Raw genomic sequence first — 22,416 nt, forward strand, 5'->3', positions numbered from 1 at the left:
TTTGCAAATTATCAATATTGAATAAATACCATACCTTTGTATTTCTGCCCGGTGTCCACGGTGGCATTGCTCAAAACACTTCAATGTAGCAGTGTGCTTTCCACCCTTGAAACTCATGCATCTTGATGCATCTCTTTGGAAAGAGGTGAAAATTCACAAGAACAGCCACTGATATGTAGCAGTAGCTGAAACAAGTTGAGTAAGTCAGAACATCTCAGCTAGTTCAGATGYATGCTAGTAATTAAAGTGAAACAAATGGTATAGACTATGCTGGCTGTTAAACTTACTGAAAACCTAGCGTATACCAAGCAATTCTAACAGTTCTTGTAAGCCACTTGTAGTATGTTTGTATGAGATAATGAGCTRTCAGTGGAGAAGAGAATGATTTTTGCCAGGGTGGAATTGTCTGTGTGGATGTAGCATGTTTCCTGTTTGTTTACATCACATCAGTAATGTTTTATGCTAAAATTTTTTATAAGGATTTAGTTTACTAGAAGTTATTAATAAATCTGATATTAAAACTTGCTTCTCCCTGCCCCTGASTCAACACTTTTTCGGAACAGTTGTAGAACAGAGGTTTTATAGCACTGGAAAATAATGTATCTACAGCTAATGAGRGTGCCTTGAGGGAATGGTTAAAGATTACTAAATTTAACTGAATCCAACTTTTGTTCTTTCTCTAATTACTTTTGAAACAAATGATATTTGATCTGGTTAATCACCACCAATTTAATTAATTTCACCAATCTCTTGAAACAGTCAGGCTTGTTTAAAAAATCAGAGGCCTGATCTTAGAGTCCTATGTATATATTGATATTTATGTTATATAATGGTAACAAACTCAGTCAAAACTGGGTAAATCTATAATAATAGTATTGAAGAATTTGATAATGGGAAGAACATCAGATCCACACTTATCTATTTTTGGTTAAATAAATTTACCAGGGTAGATCTATCAAAGTGATAATATGATATCCAAAAGAAAGCAAAGTGTATGACAAGCCTTCTTTTTCTAAATGAAAACCTAGATTATTTATTATGTAGCCTTCTCTTGAGAAGTTGATTAACAACAAATATTAGCAAGTTTGTACTTCATTAAACAAATAATACTGTATTGTGATACTACATTATAGTTGCCTAGAAGGAAATATTCATTCAAATTAACTTTGTTTTATTGTTAATTTATTTTACTAAAATATGCTTCTAATGGTTAAAGCAGGACTATTGGAAACAGTTAGTTTGTTTCCTCCTTTTTCCTAACCAAAACCTTCTTTATTAATTCAAACATAAAAAAAAACCCTACCCTGCTCCAACGTTATGTCTTAAAGATTGGGGGTGGGGTGGGGGGGAAGAGAGCTGATGAATTACTACTTTTATACTGTGTTTTGAAAATATAATTTCTTGTTTTATGTAGGTCTCAATGTAGACAAAAGTTTTTTTTTCAATATATGTATAATTCCATGTGTTCAGTCATTTAAATCGGTTCACTTATTTTGGCTAAAATATTTTTGGGACCCATAGTGGTTATTGAGCTTGTTTGGCCAAGTCAAAGTGTTAATGTATTTCTAACATGAAAGAAATATTCAGTCTTTTCTCTGAAAATCTTTAAATGCATTATTTTTAACCAGGTATTCTAAATGTAGAACATACTACAAAATTTATTTTTAAAGTAATTACTGTAAGACCTGGAGTACTTCTTTCCCCCCTGATTACATGACTGTAGACTTTTTTTTCTAGGATGAAGGGAAAGAGTTTTTTTAATATATATATATTTTTTTCTCTCTCCTAGGTTTTTGAGTTTGGAGGAATAATAGATTTTTGCCTATGGGAAGAATGCAGTGAAACTGCCAATATTTCTAGCTGGAATTATAGACTTGATATTCAACTTTAGTGTTACTAATTTCTTATTACATAGTACCTCAAAGTAGAAGAAAAATGTATGGAAGTGCAAGAACAATCAGCAACTTAGAAGGAAGTCCCTCCAGGTCTCCTCGTTTGCCAAGATCTCCTCGCCTGGGCCACAGGCGAACAAATAGCGGAGGAGGAGGAGGAACAGGTAAGACACTATCAATGGAGAACATCCAGTCCCTTAATGCAGCCTATGCAACATCTGGACCAATGTATCTGAGTGATCATGAAGGTGTAGCTTCTACTACTTTCCCAAAGGGCACAATGACTCTTGGAAGGGCTACAAATCGAGCTGTATATGGTGGTCGAGTCACAGCTATGGGGAGCAGTCCTAATATTGCTTCAGCTGGACTTTCCCACACAGATGTCCTTTCTTATACTGATCAGCATGGAGGTCTGACTGCATCTTCACACCATCATCACCATCAGGTTCCTTCGATGCTGAGACAGGTTAGAGATAGTACTATGTTAGACCTGCAGGCTCAGCTTAAGGAACTGCAGAGGGAGAATGATCTTCTGAGAAAAGAACTAGATATTAAGGACAGCAAGCTGGGATCCTCCATGAATAGCATCAAAACTTTCTGGAGTCCTGAGCTAAAGAAAGAGAGAGTATTGAGGAAAGAAGAAGCAGCCAGAATGTCAGTTCTTAAAGAGCAAATGAGAGTTTCCCATGAAGAAAATCAGGTAAGAAATGCTGAAAGGTTCTTTCCATTGATTTATAACTGAGCACTTGATATTTTGCTTATGATACCATATTCTGTGCTGGAACAAGTCTGACAATAACAACAAGAATTGTATGTGTTGATTTATCTACTTCTGGCTGCTAACAATAGGAAAGCACGCTAATAAGAATCTAGATGCCGGTTATAATTTCCTTGATGCAGCCTTCTTTAACATTATAACTGAAGAGAATGATTGATTGTTACTACCTATTTTCTTATTTGTGAGTCTTTCTATGTTGCTTTTTGCAGCAACAGTTGAAATACATTCTGCAACCTTTTCTGAAGGGGTAAACCGCTTCTGCAAATTCAATGAAGATGCACAGACATATTTTGTATGAGTTACATAGGGATTTACCTGCCCTGTTTTCATTAAAGCTAAAACAAGATACACAATTAAATCACTAGATGTAAAATTTTAGAATTCTGCGTGCTTCAGAATGAAGTTGAAGTTGTTTTCATCTACATTTTTAGACTTCTGTGTCTTAGAAAATGAGTGTCTTGTAAATATGCTTTTTGAGTACTTGTATTCATGATATAACTACTAATATTTTCTTTCCTAAAGCTATGAAAAGATTTAACTCATTTAATCTGAATGAATAAAGCTATGATGTCAAGCTTGGTGAGACTATGCTATTTCACAAAGCTATATGTAAACAGTGGCATAGATAAAAAGTTCTCATATTGCAGGCTCCACACACTTTTTGATTGGTGGTCATATTGTAAAGCTACTCCTTTTTTACACTTAATTTTCTTCTTGCAAAAACACAATCCTGTATTTCTCACGCTTACAAATCCCCAGTCTAAATTTCTTCACTGCTGGCAATAAAATAATTGCAATAGAAATTACAATTTTTATTTTTTTTCCTGTTGAATGTTTGGTCACCAGTGGTTCTCATTAAATTTCCCAACTCTTTAAATATTTAGTTACATGACATACTTGTGAAAGTAATGTATGCCTGGTCTTGATTGATGTGGGAAGCAGGAATTCAGTACAGTGAATTAATATTGTTCGTGTATAATTCAGGCATCCAGACTCTCAGTACTAGGTATCAAAAACATGTTTGAGGAGGTTCTGCTTTTTTCGAGAGCGTTGTTGGTGAATGCCTAGATTTCTTAGATGTTGGTGTCATCTTAACTGGAGAGGAAATATTGTAATAACAGAATCCTTGGACTTGAAGATACAAAGCAGAAGTCAAGATGAACTTCACATAAACATAGATTAAGTTTGTAAGGAGGACCCTTTCATTTTTCATTATGCTCTTTAAATTTTAACTGAGATAATTTATATAAAAAGCTTATTTTGTACTGCATCAGAGAATAGTGGAATCTGCATGAAACAACAATCGATCTCTAATCAAAAAGTGGGCCCATTCAGAAATGAACTTTATTACACCAACACAGTAGTGAATGGGAGTGGATTCAGCTAAAAGTAGGTGATGATATCTTTTCTACTTCTATGTCAGAAGATTTCTTCATTATTCTGACCTGCCACTTCTTACCTTAATGAATTTACTTTGAGGTGTCTAATACAGAAAATCTGGATCTGTCCATTGTAATGTCTCTAAACCTTTGTAGTTTAGAATGGGCTCTATGCAATATTAGAAACTAATTGCTTTGAAGAACACATCAATTTCTACTTCAGAATGAACCACTGATTTTTGGAGGCTGGAAGGATAGTCTGAAGAAGTACTGTTTGTGCATTTACTCTGCTTGTATACTCTTTCAAGTTTACTGATCTTTGTCAGCATTTGAAATAGAGTATTGGCTAGAAGAAACTTTGATGTGAACCAGTGCAGTTATACCCGTGTGATCAGTGAAGACGTATCTTTTTATCAAAAATTTTGGATTTCTTTATAGTCCTGTAATGCAGTTTGATAGTTTGAATGTCTGACTGTGCTCTCGTTTATTATACAAATTCTCATTGTAGAAATATACTCTAATTTATTAGTGAAATAATGTTTCTTAGTGAAATATCACATTATCATCTTCTGTTTAGAGATGATGTGGCACATGGAATCTGAATCTAGTATGCAGAGACTTAAGTCACCTACAAAAAAATTTTTTTTTTCAAAGCTATTTACTCATCCTGAAAGGTAAGTGAATTAGTAACTCTATCATGAGTCTTCCTTAGTCATTCATTTCATAGATTATAATAGATTATAATATCTCTTTGGTTTAATCAAATACTTTTTTTTGTAAGAGTGAACCTAACAAAAGACAGACAACATATTTTACTTTATCTATATATTTAACACAAGTCCTTACTCTACTTAAAAAAAGGTGTGTGGGGGAGGAGTCAGACTGAAACTCCATCTAGCCAAGTACTCCCTCACTAGAAACGTTCAAAAGCTAATGAACAGAGCTAGTGTACAGTGATATCTCCATTGAGTTTTTATGCACTTAAATCTATTTTTCTTTGAATTAATCCAGTCATTTTTTTGAACCTCTTTAAACTTTTGGCATCCACAATATCTTACGACAAGCAATCCCATAGTTTGGCAGGTGACATGATGAGCCACTGCCTTTTGTTTGCTTTTGTTCTAGATTTTGGCTGCTTTTGCTAGGAGACCTATTTTGCTTTGCTTAAAGAAACATTGAGTTGTTGATCCCTGGTACCCATTTTCATGCCACTTAAGATTTTTAGAACTCTGGCACATCCTCCCTCAACTCTTTGGTAAACAGAGTCTTGACACACAYAATAGTTCCTTTTATGGAACCATACCATTTCCTTGATTTTTCTCTGAATCTTACATACCTATTCTGTATTTTTTTTTGAGATGAAGACACCAAAACTGCTTATGTTTTCATAACACAGGTGAAAAATGCATTATGCATTGTCAGTGTTTGCTCTCATATTCTGTATGTCTCTCCCAACAATTCCCAACACTCAATTTGTTTGTTCTTTCTGAGGTTTGGTGATTTTTCTACTGCTACAAAGTATTGAGCTAATGCTTAAATGAAAATATTTATCATAGCTGTAAAATCTCACAAGTGTTTATAATCAATTTAGATCTCATCTTGTTATGCATAAATTTAGGATTATTTTTCCTCCTGCATAGCTTCGCATTTGTCACTCTGAATTTCATCTGCTAGTACTTGCCTAGTTATTTAGTCTTATAAAATCCTTCTTTCCATTTCGCTTTTTTATTACCCTGAATAACCTAAAATCATCAGTGAAATTAGTCATCGTACTGTTCACCTTGTTTTATGGGTTGCTTATGAATATGTCAAACTACATGAATTCTCGTGACAGATGCCAGCAAAACTTCATAGGTGACTTCTATACATTGTGTGACCTCACCATTTATTTCTACTCTTTCCTTTTCTATAATCAAATATTTACACACGAAACGGTCATTCCCATTATCTAATTGCTGCTTAGCTTTCTTAAAAGCATTTGCAGAGGATCATCTCTGAAGGAAGGCCTTTGGAGGTCACAGTAGGCTATGTCAGCTAGTTTGTCTGTCTTCCTTACCTACATAGTTATTGATTCCTTCATACAACTGATTTCAATTAAAATGATCAAATAACAGCAATTTTGGAGACAATGTTTTTGAGGGCGTTTAAAAAGTTATGCAGTGATCTATCCTTGTTTACAAAACTTCCCTTCTTTTTGAAAAAATTGAGAGATATTTTCTTACAAAAATGCTGAAAAATGTTTTTTTAAATTGACTGTGCATGATAATCGACCCTGAATAAGGCCACTTGAGCAGTCTCATAGTCAACTCTGAGATCTTGTGGAGCACCAGGACAGTCTCAGGAGACTGGAAAGGGGCAAAGAGGAAGAAATGACAACTTCATTGCAGTTTCTGGAAAAGTATTGGAAGAAATTATCAAAGAAATGAAGTATTTGTAAATACTTAAAATATAAGGAAGTGAGTAACGGTCGATATGGATGTATCACGGATAAAATATGTCAAACCAGTCTAATCTTGTATGACAGAAAAACAAACTCTACGTGTAAGGGGAAAGCAGTAGTCACATATACTGAAGTTAGGAAAACTGTTTACTGTATCTCCCATAGCATTTTTCGTGAGCAAGCTAGTGGGAAGCATATGAGATGAAATTGCTGTTCTGTGGATGCATATCTGGTTGGAAGACTGTGCTCAGAATATAACTATCAATGATTCATGGTACAATTGAAAAGATGATGCCTAGAGGGATTTAGCTGGGATCTGTCCTGTGTTTGCGGCCTTCATCAGCGACCTGAATGATGGGTGTGTGTTACGTTCCCAGATGACATCGAGCTGGGAAGGGCTAAAAACATCCTGGAAAATAGATTTATAATTGAAAATCATTTCTCCAGTTTGTCAAAATCATCTGGAAAAGTAGGATGTGTTTTAACAGAAAGTTGGTAGAAATTAAAGGCACCTTTTTGAAGCAAGAGACTCAGGCAGAGAACATTTTTGGACAGTGACTTGGATATTCCTGATTTTTATATTTAAAAATTAGTTTGCTTTTGCAGATATATGCTTTGTTCTTTGATATTATAACCCAAAGGCGCATTAGTTGTCTTGTCTCTGTTCCTCTTTCTTATTCTTTGTGTCATTTTTTTTAACAACACTATTAGTATTGTTCTTAAAATGGCCTGAGTATATACATAAAGGAATACTCTAAGCTTCTTTTAAGATTTTTTTTTTAAACTGTTATCAGTAGTTCTGTTTAGAGACATTTGCCACGTCTCAGATGGATTTTTGTATATTTTTTCCAGGTAGATTGTTGTTCTTACTAATCTTATTTGAATGTATTATATAGAAGAATTGTAGAATATTTGCCTGGTGATCGAAAGGTTAGGAGGAGGAAAGAACTAAGAGGACACCAAAAATCCTTCAACAGTATTCATTTCCAGGATCTCTGCATGCCTGTTGAAATAGATTGAGAACTGCCTTATCCATTTGGATAAGACAATATATCAAAGTTTATCAGTTAACATGCTGCTTTTGTGACATTGCAATAATTGATACTATGTTTTTAAATAATCTCTAAAGTCATTTGCAGAAAGCAATGAACTTTTTACATGCTTATAAATATTATTAAATACTACATAATAATACAAACATGAATTGCTATAGAAAACAAGCAGTGGCTCTTGTTCAATTGTGATATGGTTATATAATGTTATTGAGTATAAATGGTGAATTTGATCATTTTTGCTCCTCACAAGAAACAAGGTAATTTTAATTTGCTTACTGCGTTGTTTGAAAACATGCTATAAATTTTAATCTCTTGAAGTTTTATTTCTGCCCTGACACCACAGGAGTTTGCTTCTGATAATAAGATGGAGAGAAAGGATAAAAAGGATAGTGAACAGTTCCTGAGAGGATGATAGGTTTGAATACAAAATCGTTCCTTGAAATAATCCCTACACATCTGTAGCAATGTGAATAACTCAGATGCTGCAATTAACAGAATGGAACTGATAAAATATAATAATTTAACTGGTAGATAAGTGTATTCATATTAATAAAATCAGAATTGTGAGTAGCTACTCATATGTTATTTGACATGCTCTTCTTTTTTTTGCTTTGATTCATACCAAGTATCTAAGCAGATGAGTAAAATAAAATACTCTGGAATGCTGTTTCCCTTCGTTGTATGAATTACCTAAAATGCATTCCTAGGGAAATCTTGACTAAATCAGACTAAATATACATTCTAGTAAGTTATTACTTACAGACCATATACTTGTTTTACTGTTTTGATCCCTTGTCCATCATACAAAGTACACTCTTTTCATCATTGCCATGCAAGGAGCAAGGGATGCAACTTAGTTTGCTATAGCTTTAAATTATCTGGGAAGTAGTCAGTGCAACAACAACAACAAAAAAAATACTAAGCTTCTAACATCATGCAGTGTAGCTCAAGTATGGCCCTTCTTAACTTTTTCCAATCATTTCCATGGCTGGCATCAGCCCTAGCTGCTTCCAGACTGGATACTCCCTTGCTGAGACACTGCTGGCATCCTCTAAATGCGAGTCAAGGGAAGTTGAGATGTATGTTCTTAGGCTTGACTTAGCTTTCAAGCCTACGTTCTTCAGGTTTTTTGGAGACATTTTGTATATCACCATTAAATTTCTAGAGCCTTGATTCCAGTGGAATACACATAGAGTTGTAAACAATTAGGTCTCCAATTTGAGTTCCCAGATTATATTTTGGTCTTTCATATACATCAAAGTATACACTTGATTAATGATTGGAAAGGTGAGCCACACTGTCCCTAAATAACTGAGGTGGTCATAAGATTTTTGCAGGGTATAAAGACCTCTGTCATCTTGTCTTTGTGTAAATGTGAGCAATACCACAAATGTTGAAACTTATTGTGGGTACTTATGGAGTACAAGATTCTTTAACAGAAGATAAAGCTACTAACCAGAGAAATGGAGATGATCTGTTCATGCTTTCACGTGCTTTCTGAGGTGTGTTAGCACATTAATACACTAATGAAAAGCAAAAAGGAAATCATATTACTTGAAGGTTTTTTTTTGGTACTAAATGTCTATCTTCAGGATAAAGTAACCAATTTTAATATTTTCAATTTAACATAGTATATATAAACAAAGTAAATGTAACACAGTATATATAAACAAAAAAGTCTGCTTTAAGATATTTTWAAATGTATTTTCACAGTGTTTGTTCATCACGTTTTCTGTTTTTCAGTATACTGTTGTTTCCTGCTTTCTTCAACTTGTTTTCGTGTTTTAATACTTCTCTGTTAAGAACTGCATACTACATGCTTGCTTACTGGTTTAGCCTTATTTGAGATGATATTTTCATTATTTTCCTTAGTTTAAATTTATTTATATTGGCAATTTAGGTAAGTGCAAGATATTTTCACTTTTCTTTTTTTTCTTCTATTTTTTTTTAATATGAGACAAAGTGCTTAAACATTGAAATGTAGAGTAGATTAACCATTAATTATAGAGCAGAACTTCAATATCTGAAGATGAAAGCCTAATGAAATATTACATTAGTTTTTTTTCTAACTCAAAAATTAAAACATTTCTATCAAATAGGAGTGGGCTAAAATAGCAGGATTGTTCTGCTGAGGAATGAGAGCATATGGGTGGTATAAAGCCAGAGTGAATGAGCTATGCCAAACAGCAGTGTATGCTAGCTGTTGTGCTGCAGTTAGTGATGGTGAAGGGAAGGGCCTTCAACTCTAGTGGAGAGAATAAGGAGCTAGAGGAGTGGTCATGATAGTACTATAGCTCTCAAGGAAACTGCTGAGGAAACATCAGCTCAAAATGTATTGGGTGAATGTGAAATGAGATGTTTTTAGCATCTTTTTAAATAGGATCTTTAAAAAAGATCAGGAAACACTGAGCTAGAGAAAGAACAAGGGAGGAAATGTGTCCCTGTAGGCGTGCAAGTGCTTGCTTACTCTTGAGTGAAGCATTTTGGTGGTATTATGGTTTAGATAATACACATGTACACATTATATGACAGAAACTAATACTTTTGTATGAGACATATCACATATAAACAATCACTTGAAAAGCATTAATATTGGTAATAAAAAGTGCATCCTTTTTGCAATTTTTGCGTTTCTATGAGGTAAAAAGAAAGGCCTAAAGAGTATAAATGTTGGTTTATTTTTTTCCCCTCAGTGTTTGAGAAACCAAGAGCATTAATTTTAGTTTTCCCTTTACTCTGGGATGCTCTGAAGTTATTAGACTGTGTGTACAGCTGTCAGCTGAAGGAGAACTATTACTGGATTTTAAACAAAAAGTGCTTTATTAAGAATGATAATTAGAATTTGGTCAGTAGGGGCTTTTTGGTGATTTTTCTTTTTAATATAGAATCTTACTCATTCTCGATTATGCTAATAACAACTAGTGTAAAAAATTTATGCATATTTCAAGTGCATCTTTAAGTCTCATAATGAGTACCTTTTAAAGAAGCATTAAAAAAAAAGTAATGTTTTAAGAAAAGATTGATTATACAGCAGAAACAATATTTCACTAAGAGGTGATTAGAACTTTATAATGCCATATGACTCAGGACTATGATCTCATCAGCTTTGAACATAATTGTATTATTAGTTTAACATTTGATGGAACATCCCTGAAATACTATCAAAAGTGCTGCTGTGATGGATTTCCTGTCTTGTAATAGTGGTTGCTATGTGCTGGATAAAACTTAAAACTGAAATATTTCTGCAAGGTTATTGGGTTATTAGTTCATATTTTAGCCAAATTTGGTAATTACATTATTTGTTAAAATTTCCCTTGCAAATACAGTTGGATACTGTTTTGTGCCTTGTTCTGAAGTGTTCTGCAGCTGTGCTGTTCAATAGTGGTTAGTTACCTGGTATGTTGCTGTGTGGGTAGAGTATAGAAGCCCAAACTGATTCTGAAAGGCTCTCTGAGGATGACCACTTCAGGACATTCAGATCTGTCAGGAACAGGTTGAGATAAAACTGCCTTTATTTATCCTTGCATGTCTTGGCTTCTGGGCTTATAGCATTTCTAGAAGATATTCCTTTAGTGGATATTGATAAGCTATAAACACCAAGCATTGCAGCTGCTGATTTTGCCTTCTCCTGTCTTAAGTTAGGGATGAGTCCAGTGCAGGCATTATAGTAGGGTACTTTACACTGCTAGAATGACCTAAAGGGAGGTGAGAAGGGTGGGAGACATAAGTTTTGTATATAAGTCATTTTGAGATTTGCAGGAATGAAAGATTTTGTATTCATCTCATAACTTAAGGATTATTTGATAATACAGCAACTTTTAAAGCAAGATGTACAAAAAGAAATTATCTAAACATTTAATCTGATAAATAGTACTACTTCTCACAGGTATCATAGATAATACATCAAGCATTACTCTTGGTGAATTTCTTTTTCACTAATCATAATGGAGCTTGCAACTTTTTAAAAATTTTTATTTATTTATTTATATTTCTCTATTAGCCTCTGTGAACTGCTTACTGTCCTGCCTTTAAACCTTGAGGCCTTATAATTAATCTGAAATAAGGCTGGACATGATTCTCTTTAAAATTTTCCATCATCTGAAGTGGAGGAGAGACTGAGGAGGAAGTGCTGAAAAATGAGCCACTCCTTTCTCATTATACATATTTAGTCTTTGCTATTTCAGACATTGTCCCTCATTTTAGCCTTCTCATCTTGATTTTTCTGAGGGTTGTCCCTGTTTTATCTGCCAGGCTGTTGACAGTGCCATATTCAATTAGTCTGCAACAAGGAATTCTACCCTGTAGGCTGTTTCTGAAAAATGTGACCCTTTTGGGTGTCCTGCAGAGCATTATATTTATTTTACATGTATATATGATTTAAAGATAAGCTGGCTGAGCCTTTTTAACCCTCTTCTTTTTCTATTATGTCTCTGAGCTCGATGTCAGCAATTTGTGGGAAAAAAAAGAGAAAAGAAAAGAAATTGTGATGGTTACTTAAGCATTTGGTCACTGGTTAAATGACCGCATAAAAAAGAGTTACTGAATATCTGAATGTCTTGGAGTTGCATTTTGTTAACATTGTGCAGGATCAGATTCTGATTTTTGGCTGTCACTTTCTCTGTTCAAGGTGTTTTCTATTCCTGACTATAGAACTGTGTATTTCTCCGGTGCCAGAGGGCCAGTTATAAAAGCTGTCAGTTGTGAGATAGGACCTGCTACTTAGATATTCTAGCAATAAAAACAATAGATCTATCAGATTTTATTGGGGGAGGAGGAATCTCAGGAGCTTAGTGTATTTTATTGAAGATAATTCTGGCTCAAATTGTATTGTCTGTAGGGGGAGCAAGTAACTCTTAAGTTCAGCAATTTTAGAATATTTGGTCTGTGGGGTGAAAAAATTGTATCTACTTTTGATATTTCTTTAGRCATCTGCCACAATGTAGTTATTTCTCTTACTCTCGGCACTGAAGATGATAGACAAAGCTAAGAAAACACATGTGAGATGACGACAGTAGACCTCATATGAAGTGCTCTTTGAGCACTTCCCTGGAGGGAAAGGAATAAACGATGTTTTTGCCAAAAGGATAATCCCGAGACAGATCAATGTATATAATTCAGTCCTAGAGGTTTAGAGAACACCAAAGTCTTGTAAGGTAATCTCTCTATTCCAGTTCTATATGTAGCTGCATGAGAATGAATATAAGGTCCTCACAACATCACATTTCTATAGAGGAAAAGCAGAAGTCAGTGGAAACAAGAGAGAAAGCATCACACACATTGAGCTGGACCTTCAGAGGGGCAGTAAGCCTTAAAATAATGTCTACTTCTTGCACAGACCCAAGTTTCTCATTTGAGTTCAGTATTCTAATCTTATTGCAGAAACTTGCTTGAATGAAAGAAAACAACATGAGAAGAAGTATTTTGAAGTATTTTTAGTATGCAAGTATTTTAGTTAACATCATTTGTAAACTGATGCTGTAATGTCTTTAAATTTGCTGGTAGGAAGTCTGAATGAATAGGTATCTCTGAATTGTTTTCCTCTATGTGACATTAACTCCAGATAGCTAATGATTATGGTTAAAAAGCAAAATTGTTAGCTACTTCAATAAAGAAACATCTAAATATCGTGGTTTTGCATTCTTGTTGGATATAGTTGAGGGTGAGGTAAATAGCTGTTTCCTGTAAAACCCTAGTTGACCAAACCATTAATCAGAAGTTTAAATTTAAACTTGAAAAACTCCATTTGAAATCAGTAGGTCTGTGATGGAAACCAACTGCTTTGAGTTTAAACAAAAAAAATTCTGTTTATTGATCATACTACCTTCCTTTTTATTAAAACTTTCTACTGTTTCTTGAGCAATTAAAAACTAAGTTGCATCTTGCATTTTGATGGAAACCAGTTGTTCCCAATTGTTTATTCTACGTCCAAAAATTTTATTTCTTTCTGTGACACTTTGAAAAAGTACCTGCTTGTCAGCACAGCTCTCTGGAGTATTGAAAAATGTGTTACCTACGTAAAAATATTTTAAATAAAGGTTTGTCCTGAGTTTGATGTTAACATAAATAATTTTAGGAAAATTATTATTTTTCATGTATAGTGTGGAAGATAGAACCATTTTATCTTGCTAAAGACAGTAAAAGTTATAATGTTCCATTGAAGTAATGTTACAATGCTTCAGAAATCTGAAGCTCTTCACACAAAAATTGTGTCCAGAAAGACATTCTGTTGTATACTAGTGTATGTTTTACTAGCAAGCTTCTGATAACAGTCAGAACTGACAGAGATTTGGCATAATTTTTAATCCTTGATTAACAACTTCTTAGAAGGTCGTCCTCTTTCTTGCGGACCATATTTATCTATATTCCAAGTTTGCTTGAAATGTAGATGTGATGGAGCTGCGTAGTTGCATAACTATGCACTAATACTCTCATACTTTCTTTACCTTAGAGAGACGCATATTTATCTTCAGATTTTTCAGTGAGGTTAGGGCTGGGAGACTAGGGAATGATAGAGAAGAAAGCACAAAAGTTACCTGAGAAAGCAAAAACAGGCACTCACACTTCATCCCCTGAAGAAGGAGAACTGTCAGAATGAAAATTTGAACAATTAGAGAAAAGTACTCATGGTAGGTTTTTCTATCTGAATACTCTTGTGTTTATGATTGACTTGAGGACAACAAGATGAGCAAGCAGTTCTAATCTGGCGAAATCCAAGAAAAATTGTTTCTAAATAATAATTCAGAGAAGTGTGTGTTATTTCCTTAAATGAATTTATAGGTATAACTATAAAGCAGAAGTGGAAGCTGCTCTAGTAATAAAAAGTCTGGGTTAAGTTGGTCATTATGCCTTTCAGAGCTCATGAAAATCTTACAAAAAGCTGTGCTTCAACGCGTAGACAAGTGGTGCCACTGATAACTAAACAACGAATGGTATATTAGAAGGAAAATTTTGTAAATTTATAAGAAAATAAAATTCTCCTTAGGATATCTTATCATATTTGCTTCAACTATAAAATCTCTTTTAAATAATTATGTCACAATGATATCGGAAGAGCATAACTGTTGATCCAGTTGAAAACTATTTCAAAATATACAGTTCCAAAATGTTCCTCAATGTCCTTTTGCCAGATGTGTTTAATGGAGTAATTTTGTTTTCAAATATGAGATAAATTTACTATTACTGTGGATATCCTTGAACTTATTTTTGGAAAAATTCCTGGAAAAAAGGTCCTGTTAAATTATCATGAATTTTATGGCAAATTGTGGTATGATATTAATATTTCAGATGTTGTACCACAGCTCAGTTACAAAAACAGTTAGGAAGCAGTTTGATAATGAGAAAGTATCTTCACCTTGGACCAAATTGATTTTGATTTTTTTGTTATTATTCGGTGAGTTTTTTCACTTCCTTCCTCTGCATTTGCAGTATGTTTTCAATCTGCTAGTTTTGGAGAGTGGCATTCTTGCCCAGTCTGACATTGTTTATTTCAGGAATTTTGGCTTACTTTTCAACCCTCTTGTGGGGGTGGGGGGGTGTTAGATGATTGAAAACTCATGATCTTACAACACTGAGTATTATACATGATGGCTTTAGCAGGAAGTCCCATAATATGTAAGATTTTCATCTTGATGTTCTGATGAAGCGTATTCTTAATAGCTCTGAGCATTGCTTTACCCTGGTGGTTATCCATCAGGAATGAATGTTTTGGCTTTGAAAAGTCTTGTTTAGAGAATATGTCACACTTCAAGTTCTATTCCTAGTGGCGTATGACCATATTTAACCCCTGTTTTAATAGTAAAACCTGAAAGTATATCTACTTTGACAAATACATGGGAGTTTGTATTATCTGATCTCACTTATTTTTGTTTTGTCCTGTTCTCTGTCTCTTCCTGCCATCTTCTTTCTGCAGATCTTTGAATCTTATTGGAAGGGTCTTAGTGCATTTGCAAGGCCTTTTTTTGCAACTTTAATTTTTTGCAAGGCAGGCAGTCTCGTGCTTTTTTTTTTCTTTTATTTACCTTTTATTTTTTATTTTCCACTCTCCTCTGAGAGCTCTGAGCTCTGAGAGCTCACTGTTACTTCCTGATAGTTCTCACTACAGTTTGTGTGGTGGAATAATTTGCCATTTCAAGGACAAAATATTTAAAATTTCCCTGGATTAATATTCATCTGGATCAATTTCCTGATTGCTTACATCTAGCCATGTGAATGGTAGTGCTGGTGTAAAGCAGACAGAGGGTTGAATAGGCAAAACTAGGAGATGAAGGTAGGACCTCTACTTCTGGCAGCAGCTCAGACTGCTTCTGAATTTCCATGCTGCTGAGGCTTGACTGCCTTTGGCATCCAAGCAGTTTCTTAAAAGAAAACTTCAGTACCTGCACTGCACTGCAATCTTTCTTTCAGACATACCTGAATGGATATGGAGAATAATATTCAGATTAATTACTGTATTTTGTATTTACTTACCTCCTGAGAAAATGGTGAAATCAATTTTAAGTATGTACTGAAATTCTTGCTAGACTACAATATATAAAACAATTTGTCACTGAATTAAATTCTTTGTCAGTAGTGCTCTTGGCTCTGGGATCACTTTTGGTGTTTGCACTGAACAGTTTATTTTCAAATGTCTCTAAGCACTTTTTAAAATTTAATTTGATGTCATCTTAAGTATTCTTGAAGGGTTTTTTTGGTGACTTGAATGAGATTATTCTCTCTCTACTGCTATGTAGAGTGTGTGTGTGTGTATGTATACATACACACACACACACACACTGTGTGTGTGTGTATGTATACATACACACACACACACACATACATATGTATCCTGATTTAATAATATCTACAATTACTATTTTTTCAGCTTTGAAGTTTTATTTTCCCTAAACATTTTTTCAAAAACTAAGTAATCATCTGCTTTCAATAAAGGATAGCCTTAACAAATAGAAAATTCTGAACTGTGCAGAAACAGTTTTTCATGCAAAAAAATAGTGAATTTTTTTTTATGAAGTATATATCTTATTCCTCTCATTTATTGCTTGATTCATTTCTCCCAGATGGTAGAAAATTCTGGAAAGTATTTAACACAGCTTGCTGCTGCTGTTGTTTTTAATTCAGCTAGCAAAAGGCCATGGGAGGACTGTGTGTGATCAAAAAGAGTGAGTCAATCTGTTTAACGTCCTTATTTATGCTGTTTATGCTTCTTATACGTTTAGTATTACGCTGCTGTTTTCTGTTTACTATTACATAGTTGTAACTGCATTTTCTTTGTCCTTTTAAACTTAAGTCATGAAGGTTTTCAGTATCCTGAGGTAGTAATTTTGCACTCTAAAGTATGGCTACTCATACGCTTTTTCCAGATACAGACTTGAACATTTAATTACCAACAAATTAGGTGAATTTCTTCTCTATTGATGCTTTGAAGTGTGTAGCTATTACAAACAACTTTTCTCCCTTCCCCTCCCTCCTGTGTATGCACAACGCATGCACACACACTTGAGGTAGGAAGGGGACCTGTGATCATCTAGTCCAACAGCCTGCTCAAGCAGGGTCACCTAGAGCACATTGCATCCAGGTGGGTTTTGAATATCTCCGGAGGAGGAGATACAACCTCTCTGGGTAACCTGTTCCAGTGTTCTGTCACTCTCACAGTAAAGAAGTTTTTGCTCATATTGCTTGGCACAGCTGGAAAGAATTTCACTGCACAGAGACCTGAATAGTTTATTTCAGAGGGGGAGAGAAGGAAATGTTTGCTACTGTGGTATTAGACATTAATGTGTACAAATTATCTCTGCTGTGCTTAAAAACAGGTTTGTTTTTAAAAACATAAAAACATAATTGGTCCCTAATATAGAAAAAGTAAACTTCCAAGTCTAAATCATTTCTATCTTCCTGCCAGACTTTTCATTCCTTAAGGTGGAGTCACACAAACTGTACTAGGCATCAAGCATGTTTAGGGGGATAAAAACCTTAGGTGTGAGAAATCATGAAAAGAGGGGATGTTTCCAGTGCCACAGGCATTTGTCCTTCCTCTTTCCCAGATGACTGGGCTAAGTGGTGAGTGTTTTGGTTGTGTGCTGTACCTCAGGATCGGCTGACCAAAACTGGCAGTTATTTGAGAATGTGCAGGTGGACATAATGGAGAGCTCTGTTAAAATACCTCAATATGAGCAAAACAAGTGGTAAACTCTGGTAATCTATTACTGAAATTATCCTGTTTGAGAGACATCTGTGAACTACTATCTAACCAAAATAGGCTCACACAACCACCTTTACAATTCATATGGGAGGAATATCCCTTTTCCCGGTAGTCTGGAGCAAGGCTGAGCCAGAGTGATTTTGCTTTATCTAATAGAGGAATATGAAAAACCTAGTTATATCTAGTCAAGTTGTTTAACTTTCTCATAACATGAATTATCAGATACAGGCTGTTTAGATACTGAAAACAGGGTTCAATTTTTCTTGGAAAAACTTAATGTGCAGTCTGTAAGGTGTAGATGGGTAAGCTTGCTGTTGGAAATCCAGGAAAAGCTGAGATAGTATAAATTAAAGCCATAAGGGAAAAAAAACCCCAAAAGACAGTAGTATATAAAATATAATGTCATGAGATATTCTTTTCTCTGTTTTGAATAGTAAGAAGTGTAATTCTTAAGTCTAGGCATTAAACAGTATAGAGGAGATGAACTTTTCTTTTGGAAGACTCTTTTGAATTTATGAAACCCTAAGTTTTGTATGTAAAGCAAGAAAACTCAAACAAAATTGGTGCAGAAGTATTTTCTGTTTGGGCTTAAGAAGTGATTCACTTTGCCCATGAATTTTGCATTTGTTAGTATAGTTACAGGAGCATCTTTTTAGCTGTCATCTGCAGAGGTGAGCAATGAATTTCTGTACCCTTTAGAAGCGCATATGTTCATTATGTCTAGATTCTTAAAGCAGCTTCTAATTTTGTGTCTTTCGTCAAAACAACAATAATCCACAGAAAAGATCTCACTTTAAATTAAAGATTTGGATCTAAATTAATAATATCAAGTCAAAATATTAATTAAAATGGATTTTAATTGTATTTAAATAGAAAAATAAACTCTACCCTTAAAAATAGTCTTACAGCTTTACCTGTTAGGCCTGCTTTTACTTCTACTTTGTTTTTCCCACCTTCACTCTAGAATCTTCCAAAATCAAAGAAAGTAAATCCACTTTGCCTTCTTTACCCTCAATTCCTGAAGAGCATTCTCTTCTCCATGAACTGTTTGGATCTTTATCGAATACAATACCTTATTTGTCTGTCCTTTCATGGAAATACCTGGAAGGATGCCCTGAAATTATTTACAATTGTACAATGACTAAATGCTCAAAAATAGACTTTTGAGTTTAATCATGGCTTCTAAATGGATAGCTGCCAAATTCTATAGAGTAAGATTGGTCATGGGAGTATGTGGAAAAAGTTCTAGTTATGTCATCATTAAAGTTTTCCCCAAACTGATGCCAAGATAGTTCTCTTTTCAATGCTTTTTTTGTACCTTCTTTCCCTCAAATTGAGAGATTTTTTTGGCTGATACAACCTTTTAAGACTACTTTGGGCTTAAAGATAGAATTATGGGAGGACTGACTCTCTGCTTAGACGCATAGTTTTTTAGATTATCTGTTTACCATTGTATTCAACCTAGACTTTTAATTTTATTCTCACATGCCACTGAAATCTTTCCACTCAAGAGTAGCAGTTAAGGAGACAACATCATAATGAAAGATATTTAGTTAATAAATTGCTTTGTAAAATACAAAATAATACATATTTTAAACAGACTGTTTAGTTCTTTTGAAGTTCAAGAAATTACATTGAAAGATCTGCTTATACTACATGTAAAACAAATGACATAAGAAAAAGATGGGAATTAAAGAGAATGAGCAGTACCTTTGGCAGATTTACATAATAAGCCTGGGTAGACACCTAAACAGTAATAGTAATAGTATTCTTCATCATAGCACATGCAGGCAGTTAATTGTACACACTTCTGCGGTTCCTATAATCCCATTTACCAAATTGCCAGACAAGAATCTTAAGGAAAAAAAGAGCAGTTTGGGATAAATGCTTTACAGAACAAAGTAAACAGCCTCACAATTACAGTTAAGGCTTTTTCATATTTCAGACCAAAAGCTTGATGAGCTGTTTCTGCAGTGAAGCTTAGAAGCAGTCAAGAAATTGGGACTCAGGTTAACAAGATACTTAAACATGTGAACTGAATGGGAGTACTCGCATTTTTAAATTCTGTTGTGGACAACTATATAGTTGAAATTTGTTTGATTGCTAACTGTTGTACATGAAACAAATCTGACTCATATGACTTACTCTCTTATCTTTCAGTTTTCTGGAGTTTTGCTTAATGTTTTCGTTTGCTTCAGCAGTCTGCTCTTCAGGTTGAAGAGTATCCAAGCAGTGGGTTCAGTAATTCTTAACATAAACTTACAGGTTTCTGTATTGCTATTCAATTTTAGTTTACATTTTCCTTTAAATTGGGGAAACGGTGTATGATATAGGAAATTGAAGGGTCTTAGTAATGTTTCCTGTGGAAAATGGAGTGTTTCAGTTCTGTGTACCTAGATCTTTAAGATAATTTAATTGTTGCTGTGCATAGTATGTATGAAACAAGTGATCTGGGCAGTGTCTGCATTTCTGAAACTTATGGCAGCTTAATTCCATAAATAAAGCCCTGTACGACAACTAGAAAAGCTCATGCTTTGTTATGAATGGGCAGCTGGAAGTGATCGTAGGATAAATGCGCTGTTTTCTGTTTTTAGCCTCTTTGATTTAGTGTAAATCTTGAAATTCAGAAATCTTATTATCAAAAGTGACATACCTTCTAAGCATGTGAATTTCTTTCCCATGTTCCTTTTGAATATGAATCTCTGCCATTGAATCACTTTTACTGGGCTTTATTAGTCACTGCAAAGTATTTATATACTTCAGAAAATCAAAGCCTAGGTCACTAGTGTGAAATATCCAGCCAAATCCTAGGAAGTGTCTCTTCACATCAACGCAGAGATATGATTCCTGCTGTTTTAGCTACATGAGTTTTTGCTGTGCCTTAGGAGATTTTACGATTAAATATCAGCAAAATTGAGCCCAGATCTGACCTTTAAGAGTACTATAATTTATACTAAATAAATATTCACATTAATCTTTAATCCTGCATTTAAAAGTTCAAAATTTAACTCTTGGTAGTCATTGATTACCAAAGTGTAAACCAGGAAATTTCATGTCAGTAGAACACAGAACAATGACTGTGCCTAAAGGAACACATGAAATGCTTTTCTTGGTATACCTGGCTCTATTGTTTGATGCTTTTTGAATTTATTGTATAGAACATTTTGTTTGTTCTCATAGGATAGCTTTTCCTTGAGGACATTCAAGAAACCCTGAAAGGTACTTCAAAGTTTCGTTTTGAAGGCACTGAAAAGATATGCTTTCAGAGCCTCTTTTATGGAGCCTGTCAGGTCAAGTTCCTAACTCTGTCCACGCACTTGATAGTGAGCACAATTTCCTTCCCCCTCCTCCTGCCTTTTTTGTTTGGAATGTACTTTAACGGTGATTCAGAGTGAGTAAGCAAATTAAGAAAGATGTGGCCATTCTGCCACTGACATCTAGCAGGGGCAAAAAAGGAGATGTAAGGCACAAACAGCCCAACAGTTACTATCTAAGTGAGTGGGAGGCACATGGGGGAAAACATTGAAGAGTCATGCTAATTGGTTTTGATGTCTAGATACAGCCTGAATATCTAGACAATATGCCCTCTTTGGCATCAGGGTTAGTCTTGAATGTTAATTTCAACTTGAGTGTCATTCGATCATCTTTGGTTTAGTCTTCTGGTTGTGTCTGATAAGTCAGGTCTGCCACTTTCCCAGGTTATTAGTTAAATTTAAAATCTAATTAACTATATTGAGTTAGAACACTTGTGGATTTTTCCCTGAGTAATGGGCTGCAAGGAGCTATAAAAGCACAGACAATAGCAGACTAGGTTAATTTTGCTGCACCTTTAAAAATGTATTTACTGCTTTTTATTAGAAGTAAAAAAAAAAAAATGAATGTTGAATAACTAGATTAATGCTGATTAATGTTGAATGACTGGATTGTTCTCCTCTCTGCCCTTTGGGCCAAGGAGCTTAGGTATGTGGCAGCAAAATTCAACAGAAGCAGCCAGTAAACTTCTCAAAACTTGGGGTGAGAAACCAAAATGTGAAAGGGAAGTTCCAATAAAAGCTAAGGTAAAAGAAAAACCCTCACACTGTTTAGTGCAGCAGAAGGAGGTATATAAAAATGTCTATGATTGCATTTAAGAGTGCATAATAATATGCATCCGATAAACTAAGTAACAAGTGGTAAATGCCTGAATGACTTTGTGATGGGCTGTGGTAAAAGCAGAGGTGGCTTTTGAACTACGTGTTAATTCATCATGTTTATTAATTTGATCTTTAATGACATTGATCACTATCAGACTTGTCTTTTGATAGAATGATAAAAGAAGCTTGGCAGCTATTAACATTTAATCTGTAGTTGCATCCTGGTACACTTTATAAACTGAGCCTCATGCCATACTGGCTTTCTGCTAATTCGCACCTTGTCCCTGAATTTTATATGGGTCAAGAATAAAATGTACTTAGAAGTGATACTTTAGAAAAATAACTCAGTTCACTACCTGGTTGCTTTTAAACAAGATAGAAGATATGGACAAGATTCTTCATCTTTTTAAATATTGTTTGCCATGTGTAAGTACAAGGTACAGTTGGGAAAGTATAAGGTATGTGATAAAGGCCAAAAACTACAAAGGAATTCAGGCATGGAAAATAATTTCTTAGGATTACCCTAATTTTTAGGGACCTAACA

At 34.5% G+C, this 22,416-nt stretch overlaps 1 protein-coding gene across 1 annotated transcript in view; it reads left to right on the forward strand.

Moving 5' to 3' along the window:
• The first annotated feature begins 1,935 nt into the window (after positions 1 to 1,935).
• The window catches only part of ERC2 (ELKS/RAB6-interacting/CAST family member 2), a 499,935-nt gene continuing 479,454 nt past the window's right edge, over positions 1,936 to 22,416 (forward strand). The window contains exon 1 of the mRNA XM_085302360.1: positions 1,936 to 2,592. Coding sequence (XP_085158486.1) covers positions 1,936 to 2,592 — 657 coding nt within the window. The remainder of the gene's footprint in view (positions 2,593 to 22,416) is intronic.

This window comes from Rhea americana, unplaced genomic scaffold (genome assembly GCF_003343005.1).
Source record: "Rhea americana isolate MKP2758 unplaced genomic scaffold, rheAme1 scaffold_19, whole genome shotgun sequence".
In the NCBI taxonomy this organism is placed as follows: Eukaryota; Metazoa; Chordata; class Aves; order Rheiformes; family Rheidae; genus Rhea; species Rhea americana.